General features: G+C 64.2%; 1 protein-coding gene across 2 annotated transcripts; it reads left to right on the top strand.

The window, feature by feature from the left end:
* Positions 1 to 1,990: 1,990 nt before the first annotated feature.
* SECTM1 (secreted and transmembrane 1) lies at positions 1,991 to 10,179 on the top strand. Of its 2 annotated transcripts, none has more exons than XM_081270782.1 (6): positions 1,991 to 2,097; positions 6,111 to 6,282; positions 7,189 to 7,497; positions 8,247 to 8,300; positions 8,532 to 8,689; positions 9,192 to 10,179. In XM_081270782.1, exons 2-6 carry the CDS (start codon positions 6,174 to 6,176, stop codon positions 9,204 to 9,206), a joined length of 645 nt encoding a protein of 214 aa, XP_081126908.1. In that variant the 5' UTR covers positions 1,991 to 2,097; positions 6,111 to 6,173; the 3' UTR covers positions 9,207 to 10,179. The 2 variants fall into 2 exon arrangements, with proteins under 2 accessions (XP_081126908.1, XP_081126907.1); XM_081270781.1 differs by having other exon boundaries at positions 8,244 to 8,300.

Here is a 10,179-nt window from a genome sequence, read left to right as displayed (position 1 = left end):
GCCCTGAGGCGCCTGGTGGATCCTGAGCAGCCACACAGCTCGCCCAGGGCACTGGGGGACCCCGCTGGCCCTGATGCCTGCAGAGCAGGGAGCCCACCGGCTCCCCAGGGGAGCAGCCCTGAGCCCTGGGCAAGGGACATCCCGCCCGGCTCTGCTGGAGGGCATCTCCCCTGCCCCCCACAGGCTTTGCAGTGCACGGCTCTGACAATCAGCCTTGGCAAGAGCGCTACCAAGAAGGTGGCACGTTCTGAGGACACGGCATACTTCCCGAAACCCGGTGGCTTCCCAGAAAGGTCTCCTCCCTGCTTAGGACAGTCCCCTGGCACAAGAGACCTGCCTCCTCCCCTGGCCCCTCCCTCTGGGCTCTTTCAGTTTTCTTCTGGGCGGAGCAGAGAAAGCCCTGGCGGGAGGCACCCAGGGGAGCAGAAGGAGGCGCAGGAGCAGGAGCAGCAGGTGAGGGGCTGGCCTGGGCGGGCAGAGGACCACAGCTGGGCACCTGGACACTGCGGGATCTGCAGCACCGTGGGCAGGACTGGGGGGATGGGGCCTCCTGTCCTGGCTGCAGCCCCTCCAGGACACTCAGCCCCTGGCCACCTCCTGCTCAGATGGGCCTGGGTCGCTCAGGGCTGGGGTCTGGCCAGGTCTGCAGGGCACAGGGGTGCAGGGGGATGGGCAGGCTGGGGGGACAGGACCCGTCTCTCCTGGATCCCCAGGTGGGCTCTGGGGGTCCTCTGTGTGGGATGGAGCCCCCCACTTCCCACCTTATGTCACTGCGGAGCTGTGCTCCAGGGCTGAGCAGGACCTGTGCAGGACACACTGCACCCTGCTCACTTCACCCCAGGTCGCCTGGAGGCGGAGCTGGCTGGGAGGCTCAGGGCTTGCCACCATGAGCCTGGCTGCAGGTGTGGAGGAGGCCAGTGAGCCCTGAGGGAGGAGGACAGGGCAGCCAGGCGGAGACACAGAGTGACCAGTCTGAGGCGGGAAGGGTTGTCTGGCTCAGGGACTCTGTGGCCCCTGGGTCCCCTCCCGGCCTGCCTCATCAGCAACCAAGACAGGAGCCCCGGCTGCCTGTGCCCTGGCTGCCTGTGCCCCGGCTGCCTGTACCCCCGGCTGCCTGTGCCCCGGCTTCCTTTGCCCCGGCTGCCTGTGCCCCGGCTTCCTTTGCCCCGGCTGCCTGTGCCCCGGCTTCCTTTGCCCCGGCTGCCTGTACCCCGGCTGCCTGTATCCCGGCTGCCTGTGCCCCGGCTGCCTGTACCCCCGGCTGCCTGTGCCCCGGCTGACTGTACCCCCGGCTGCCTGTGCCCCCGGCTGCCTGTACCCCCGGCTGCCTGTGCCCCAGCTGCCTGTACCACGCGGGCCGTGGTTTTGCAGGCTTCACTTTCTCTTTTCTGAGAATTGTGGTCAGTTCCTCGCAGTGCTGGCCAGCAGTACAGCTGGTCAGTGCTGACAGAGGCCTCTCTGTGTAGACAAGGAAGCTTGCGGCTTTCCCAAGCTCCTGCAGCATGCAGGACATGAGTGCGGCCCCCTCAGGTGTGGTGGAAAGGGAGATCCCCAGTGCACCCAGACCCCAGGACTCCCAGGCACCCACAAACCAGCTGACTGATGTCACCTAGGGGGCAGGGCATGCAGGGCTCCGAGGAGTGGGCTGAGTGGCCAAGAACTTGAATCTGGGTGTCATGCTTGGTCAAGTTGCTGCCTGGCCCCTGTCTTGTGGCCAGCATCTGGTGGGTGCTGGAGAGAGCCGGGCTTCTTGCCCTCTTCTGACTAGAGGTGGGCGTTTGCACGCTCTGCTGTCCCTGCCCACCACAGTGAGCTGGAGCCCTGCCACCTTCTGGCCTCCCACTTGGCCAGGCCACTTGGGCCCACAGCAGGAGTCCAGCCACCTTCCCTTCCCAGGGCAGGTGACCTCAAGTGCAGGTCATCCCCCAAGTGGGGCTACGGGGCATGGAGAGCAAGGGGCAGCCGGGCAGGAGAAAAGGAGCGTGGGAAGGGAGGCGGCCGGTCAGAGAAGTGAGAGGGCTCTGGAGTGGGGTGGACGGGCCCTCAGTGTGGCGCCCACACCGCTGAATGCAGGCAGCGAGTTGCTTCTTAGTTCAGGTAGGTCCCAGATATTGAACTTGCTGCAAGACGAGGGCCTATCTGATCTCAGCCGTAACGGGGCATCCCGAACGTGGAGAGGGCCTGTGGCACCAGGGCGCGTTTCCGCCCAAAGAAACGTTGCAAATTCCAGGTTGCCACTGAGTGTCACTGCTCGGAGGAGCTGGGCCTCTCAGTGTGAAGCCTCGGAAAGAAGGAGACCCACCGCGGTCCTTCCTGTGTCCATGCTCCGACCCTGAGTCCCCTGAAGGTCATTTTCAGGCCTGTCCCTGGGGCTTCCTGCTAGCATAGGAAAATTCCCAAAATGCAGCAGAAAGCGTGTCCTTGCCACTGCCAGAGTGACCTCGGCTGGCCTGTCCCGGGGCTTTCTCTGCACCTGCCAGGTGTTGGTGTGTGGCCTGGGAGGAGTCTCAAGGCAGGGAATTCAACCAGCTCCTGAGATCTCTCCAGCCCAGTGCTGGTCCAACCACCCTCCACCCCTCCTGGACAAGGGTCAGGGCCTAGGTGCTGCAGGAGATGCCACGAGAGGGTCAGTGGTCAAGCTGTTGGAGTAAGGAAGGCCAGAGGGGCACTGAGTCCTCAGGTGAGAGGCGGGAAGCACCCATGCTGGCTGGAGGGATGCGGGGAAGTTCCCAGAGCCCAGGAGTCCAGGTGGCTGGGAGCTGGAACCCTGGAGGAGGCACAGGCCCCAAAGAGAGGAGAGTGCTTCTCTCCCTGCTGCCCCAGCCCCGGCCCTGCTGGAAGCAGGAGGCTGAGAGGCAGCGTGCTGAGCCCGTGCTCTGCAGAAGCAGGAGCCAGGCCAGGCTCTCCTGAGCTCCAGGGCAGAACAGGGCCAGTGCCAAGTCGGTCAGGTTAGGAAGGTGGACACAGCCACTGCCCAGGCAGGAGGAGCTGGGTGCTGTCTGGTGTGTGTAGCTGGCCCACAGAGCCTCCAGGACCTGGCCACTGAGATCTGTGGTTCCCTTGTCCACTCGGGACACAGCCAGGTGCAGCTCTCTGAGATGGCCAGGCCAGGTCTGTCCCTCCACGAGAATGGAACCCAGGCAGGACCAGCACCCCACAGGGAGGTGGAGTAGTGTAGGCAGAGTGTTCTAGGGGACTTCCAGCTCTGAGCCATAAAGATCCATGGTGGCCTTTAGTTTGGTGGCCAGAGTGCTGACCTGTGACTCACTCCTGAAGGTTCAGAATCCCTGGAAGGAAGATCCACACAGACACAGCCCAGCTTCCTGCAGAAGAAGGGGTTCCCCGGGCGGGCCAGTAAGGGAAACCCACTGCCCCGGCAGACCTGGCCTCCCCCCTGCTGGCCTGGAGGCCTGGAGGGCAGCAAAGCAGGGACTCCTAGGAGAAGGACACAGAGCGCCTTCAGCTCTGAACAGGGAGAACTCGCCCAGCGTGGGAGCCAGGAGGCAGGCCCTCCCTCCCGTGGCTGAACTCAGTCCCGGTCCCCAGGGAAGCTCAGTCCCCACCTCCAGGCCAGGGACACCTGCCCAGCACCAGCTGGGCCCCTGGTTGTGAAGCTGCCCCCAGATCCCACAGTCCTACCTGGTGGCCTGGGTGGCCCCAGAGCCCGTCAAAGTGCAGACTTCAAAAGAGGTCTGTGAACACACTGAGTTTTGGTCATCCTACAGACTCTCTGGTGCCTGGTCAGCAACACAGGGGCTGTGACAGAGGCCATCACATCAGCCCCAAGCAGAGGCAGCCTGAGGGGCAAAGGCAGGGGCACGCTCAGGGTCCTCCTACGTGGATTCTGAAGCCTTCTGGGGCTTCCATGCAGGAGGAGCACAGGAGAGCAAGAGGAGAGGTGGCCTGTGGATGTCCAGGGCTAGGTTCATGGACACTGCTGACTTGGGCAATGTGGCTTGGACCCTGACCAGTGCCCTCAGCCAGCCAGGACTCTGCCTCCTGGGGACGATGTCATGGGCTGTCAAGGCCAGTTTTCCACTGGGGACAGTGGACGCCCTGGTGGGTTGTGGCACCTTCTGCTGTGATTTCTCATGGCCTCTCACAGGGGTCTGGGAAACGCACCAGCTGTGCCTCTGACTCCCAGGAACATCCCCCCTCAGGCAGGAAGCAGGCTCTGCTTAAGTTGGGGCATAGTCAGGATGGGGGCTGTGAGCCCTGGTGGGCGGCAGGCCAGCTGGAGGACAGCCCTGGCTGGGGCCCAAATCCCAAGGGCACTGGACAGCAGTCGGGGAGCACCCTGCCTCTTCCCAGGAGGACTCGGACCTCGCCAGCTGGCTCCTGCCTGACAGAGCCCAGCCACTCCCTTTGCTCTTCCCTCTTGTCCCCTCCCCAAGCCCAGCTGGCAGGTCAGCAAGGTTACATAACAGCTCCACCAAAGCTGCCACCTGTCCGTGTCACCAGGTGCAGGTGAGGGCCAAGACTGACCTTTGACCAACCCAGGTCCAGCCCAGGCATTGGGTCAGGACCCACCATGGGGTACTGACTGAGCCCTGTGGGGGCTGCTGGGCCACTTCCCTCCCTGCAGAGCTGCCCTCCAGGTGGGGAGGGGTCAGGCTTCTGTAAGAGGCTGCAGGCCCCCGACGGCTCCCTGTGGCCAGATCCACACACTTGAGCACCTCCTGTATGCAGGGTGTGGTGGTATCATTGGCTATCAGGGCCTTATCTCTGCCACCTAGCCCCGTGCGCTCCCCCGTGCGCTCCCCTGTGTGTGTGCACGTCTCTTGGTGTGACGGGAGCGGAGCAGCCAGGAGGTTCCCCACCTGGGGTAGCAGCTGTGGTCTGGGGAGGCTGGTCACCGGTCTCGGCAGAGCTCTGGGGGGCAGGAGGGCTGGTCCCCCTGCAGAAGAGTCAGCATGGCACAGGGGCCTTCCTTGCTCTACTGCAGGCGACCCCCCTGGGAGCTGCAGTGGGCACTTGATGAAGGACTCTGCACTTACAGGGAGAAACAGCCCGCAGTAGCCAGCAAGCTGGGAGGGACGGACCTCCACTGCCAGGCCAGGACCCCTGGGGCAGGGACTGGGAGGGAGGAGGCCAGCCACACCCTGTGAAGTCGGAGGCCCCCGGCGAGACTGCACAGGGAGGCCCACCTAAACAGCCTGCAGCCTGTCACCCCTGAGGTCCATGGGGCGGCCTGTGCTGCAGGGATGCAGAGGCGCAGGACTAGAAAGCACAGCAAGTGGGCTCTGTCCCACAATTGGCAGGGTGAAGCTGCCCGGTGGATGTGGGACAGGGTCTGTGGACGCCTGAGCATAATGGGGGTCTCAGGGGTGCTGCCCGTGCTGACCACTGAGCTAGTGAGAGAATAAGTGAGGGGACTACAGCTGGGACGGGCACCAGAATGACAGAGCCAGGTCACGTCCGCAGCCCTGCACTGGGCTGCCCCCACAGCACGCCTCTCACTGGGGTCTGGGAAACACACCAGCTATGCCTCTGACTCCCAGGAACATCCCCCCTCAGGCAGGAAGCAGGCTCTGCTTAAGTTGGGGCATAGTCAGGACGGGGGCTGTGAGCCCTGGTGGGCGGCAGGCCAGCTGGAGGACAGCCCTGGCTGGGGCCCAAATCCCACAGGCACTGGGCAGCAGTCGGGGAGCACCCTGAGTCCTCCCGGGAGCAGAGGCAGAAGGACCTGGGGACTCAGGGCACCTGGAGACCAGGAGGAGCTTTCTGGGCAGCCCCCGCCAGCAGGTGTGGCTCCACCGCCCCTCTAGGACACGCAGGTGGGTGGTCCCTCTGAGTGCAGCAACTCCAGGCCAGCTGCAGGGGACCACCCAGCTCCGCCTGTCCAGGGGACAGACGTTCTCCTGTCTTCCTGTGATTCCATTGGTTCCTGTGGCCAGGGCCTCACACGTCGTGAAGCACAGGGACAGGAAGGAGGGTGGCTGCTGGGGACCCAGACACTGGGAGGAGGCTCAAGCATGGAAGGCACAACTCGTCCAGAGGAAGCTTGGCCCCTGGACTGCCCAGCCCCTGGCCAGGTGGAGGCCGCTCCCTGCAGCCTGGGCACCACCTGGGGACTTCTGACCCCGGGTCTCCCTCCCTCCCTTCCACAGGGAGTGTCCCAGAAACCGGTATCCAGGACAAGGGACCCCTGAGGCCTCCCCTATCAGCCAGCCATGCGGACCTGGCCCTCTGAGTCCCCCAGACGCATCCCCCAGCCCTGCGTTCCCAGCATGCTCGGGATCCTCCTGCTCCTGGTCGCCTCCCTGAGTGCTCAGAACTCAAGTAGGTATTGGGACGCTGCCCCTCTGCCAGAGAAGGGCTGGGGACACAGGGGTGGGAAGGGCAGACCAAGGTCAGGCCCAGAACTGACCCACCCCCAGTGATGACTGTGACCCTGCAGACCCAGGCCCATGGGTGAGAAGTCAGCAGGAGACCCTGGGTCTTGAAAGGGCAAGCCCCGTGCACCCGGGACAGCAGGGCAGGCACCCCAGCAATGCCTGGTGGCCACTGTCGGAGCATCAGGGGGTGCCCAAGACCACGTCCAGGCTCCAAGGCAAAGAGGATCCCTGAGAGTTGGGGCCGGTGCCATGGCCAGGGGACGAGAGGCTCCACAGGACCGAGGACCTGCCAGCAAGGTCCCTGATGCACCCTGGTCAGCAGCCTCAGCATCACTGGGCCTTAGACAAGCAGACACTCAGAGCACTAGACGGGGAGGTGCAGTGCACAGGGTCCCCAGTGAGTCCCCGTGCAGCTCTCCAGATCCAGGTTGGCTGTGCAGAGAAATGCCCCCAGGGCCACCCAAGCCTGGCCACTCTGATAGCCAATGGGGACAGCAAGAATTTGGGTCAGATCCCCCAGGAGGTGCAACTGGAGACCCTAACACCACAAAGACCTCCCTGGGTGGTGGCACCACAAAGTGCCTCCGCGTGGTGGCACTGCACAGGGCAGGGAGCTGCAGGAACATCTAGCTGACCAGCTGCCTCCTGCCCAGTGACCAGCTGGTGGCACACACGCCTGGCACACGGCCTCCCTCCCTGCGGTGTGTGTCTCACTGCCACCCCAGCTCTGTGGGCTTTGATGGACCCTGTCCTAGTGTGAGTCACCTGTAGAGTCCCTGGAGGCGCTGACACCGCCCCTGCCCCGCCCAGGCCCCGCCCTGCCCACAGTGTGACCCTCCCCTCCACACAGGCTGGGACAGCCCCTCTTGTACAGAGGGCGTGGTGTCCGTGCCCAGGGGCCAGCCGGCAGTGATGGCCTGCAACATCTCCAACGCCTTCTCCCGCATCTCCATCCGCCTGAGCGCCCACGGAAAGACCGTGACCATCTTCGAGGAGCGGCCCCCGGGACTCTTCCCCAGGGATGGCTGGAAGCTCCAGGTGCACGGAGGCCAGGCCCAGCTGGTGATCACAGCCGCCCAGGACGCCCACGCGGGAAAATACGAGTGGCATCTGCGAGGGCTGCAGAGAACTAACAGAGCCACGTATCTGAACGTCTCAGGTGAGGTGGGCCCGGGGCGGGGCCAGAGCCAGGGCCCAGCGGGAGGGTGGGCCAGGGGCGGAGCATGGGGAGGGGCTGGGGGCAGCAGGGGGCTCCCCACTGGGAGGGGCAGCGGCCAAGGAGGAGGAGCAGAGCAGAGGGCAGGGTCCGGGGGCACAGACCCACAGGCGCAGGCCTGAGTCCTGACCAGACACAGCGAGCAAAAGAGTCCCTGGCCCCAGCTCCTGTGCGCGGTCCTACCCTCTCCAAACCTGCCGCGCCCAGCCTGCCCGCTGCACAGCTTCACCCTGGACCCCGTCCCCATAACAAGGGCAAATTCTCCTCAGACCACTACCACCCCGGATTGTCCTCACTCAGACACACCCGCCCAGCACCTGCTCCATTCCCCCACCTTCCTCCCTTCCCCCACCGGCTCCCTCAGTTGTCCACAAATAGAAGGGACCACAGAAAACGTCCCCCTCTCCTGCGGCTCTGTGCCCCCCAGGCCTCACAGGGCCCGCAGGTGTCCTGGGTGCGTCCCTTCAGGCCCCTCCCAGCCTAAACCCACTGCCCACCTCATCCTTTCCTTCCCTACAAGATCCAAGGTCCCCAGGCCCCCCACTGGTCTAATCCACCCTGTCACCTGAGCCCAGCTGGCAGTGTCTGTGATCTGGCCCCTGGAGGGGACCCAGGGAGCCCTACCCCTGCTCTGCCCCAGAGGTAGAGGGACATCAGGGCTCTGTGCCAACCTGACAGTGTCTCCCCAGCAGAGTCTCAAGACCAGGAGGAGGCAGCAGGCCTGAGGCCGTCCACACCTCCCTGGGGTAGGTGCTGCATCCCTGTCCCTGAGGTACCACCCCTCCCCTGGCTCCTCAGTGCTTGGCCCACCCCAGGGCCACTGTGCCACCTACCAGCCTCCCTCATCCCAGTGATGTCCCTGCCCAGGAGGGTGGGGTGGGCAGGCAGGAGGCGGTGGGGACACCTCTGTGGGAGTCAGTGAGTGATGCGTGGAGTGACCAGCGATGCAGGTGACTCTGCCCACCTGTCCTTCCCAGGCACTGCAAGCCAGGTCCCAGGCTCAGAGAGGCTGCAAGCCAGGTCCCAGGCCACGCCCCAGTCCATGGTGGGGGCGCTGGTTGCTGTCCTTCTCTTGCTCCTGGTGGTGGGCTCCCTTGGCTGGTGTTGGCGCCGGCGTTCTCTGAAGTTGGTGCAGGTAAGAGGCCTCCATGTGGTCCAGGGCAGGGTGGAGGTTTCCCTGCAGCCTGTACTGGGCAGTGGGCCCCTCGGTCCTGCACCCCCAGTGGCTCAGGGACACAGAGGGGCTCCCAGGCCACATTTCCCTAAGACCCCAGCTGGCTGAGGCCAAACCACAGGCCTGACTTGTGCAGGCGCAGAGGGGCCCCTCTGTCCCCAAGGCCTCACTTGTCCCCAGGAGAGCAGCATGGGGTGGTCTCCCTGCTTCTTTCAAGACTCCTGGGAATCTGTGTCCCGGACAGACCTGTTCTCTGAGCCCAGCAGGAAGTGACTTCAACCCTGCTGGACTCAGAACCCAGCCTGGGCTGTGTGTGTGTGTGTGTGTGTACATGTGCACGTGTGTGCAGGGGTATGCATTCCTGCAGATGCAGCGCTGTGTGGCTGCAGTGTGCCTGTGCACACCTGAGTGTCTGCATGGCACCAGGGTCTGTGCCAGGCCCTCACTCTGCCTCTCTCCCCAGCTGCAGAGGTTCTGAGCCCTGTGAACCAGAGTCCAGTGGGATCAGAGTCTACCTGGAGTGTGGATCCCCATCCCACACACCCACAGTGAGGCTGACACAGGGTGCCACCTTCCCTGCACCTGCAGCCCTTGCAAGCCCATATCTCCCGGCATCCCAAGGCCCATGGAACTGTCACCATCTTCTTGGCTGAGCAAAGGAGGATCCTGAGAGCTTTTGCTGGGCACAGGAGAGCCTGCTCCTGTGCCTGGATGTAGGTGGTGGATCTCTCAGGCTCTGTGCAGCAGCTCACTGGGGAAGCCCCTGGAAGCTGGGCAGCATCCTGCCTGGGTTTCTGTCCATCACTCACACCAGGACAGGGAGAGCTGCCCCTGTGGTCTCCAGCCCCTCTCTGCTGCCTCACCTCTGTCCAAAAATGGGAAATCTCAAACTGCACAGCCTTTGATTGACAGGATCTGCCCTGCCTCTGCTGCTTATCAAGGGGGGCCCTGGCCCCTCTCCTGCTGCTGAGCCCCTGTGCTCCAGGGGCTCCCCACTCCCTGAGAGACCCCAGAGCAAGCCAGGGGACCTCCAGCCTTGGCTTAAGTGGACCGTGGGCACAGGCCTGTCTTGACCAAGAACAGAAACAAGTTTTGTGGACCCTGCTGCCAGGGCTCCAGGACCAAGATGGGGGGCTCCGGGTCTGAAATGACGCATCACCCCCTGCCCACCACCAGGGGGCGACGCAACCCAGCCGCCGAGGCTCTCAGGGAAAGAAAGTGGGAGCGTCACAAGTGCCGGCTGGAGGGAGCTGCTTCCCGGGCGGGTCAGACAGGCCCCTCGCACCCCAGACCTCTCCTGGGGGACCCCCCGGCTCCCCACTCAGGCCCATCCCAACCAGCACACCCCACTTTCCTTCTCGGGCTCACATGTGCACGTGTTTTCTTGATTGCAGTGCCACTGGGTGAGTCAGGTTTCCTTGCTGTCACCAAGACTCCGGACCAGAGCCACC

The sequence above is a fragment of the Spermophilus citellus genome, assembly GCF_964194105.1.
Source record: "Spermophilus citellus genome assembly, chromosome: 17".
Classification (NCBI taxonomy): Eukaryota; Metazoa; Chordata; class Mammalia; order Rodentia; family Sciuridae; genus Spermophilus; species Spermophilus citellus.
The sequence above is the reverse complement of the archived record's forward strand: the minus strand, read 5'-3'. Positions and strand labels throughout refer to the sequence as shown.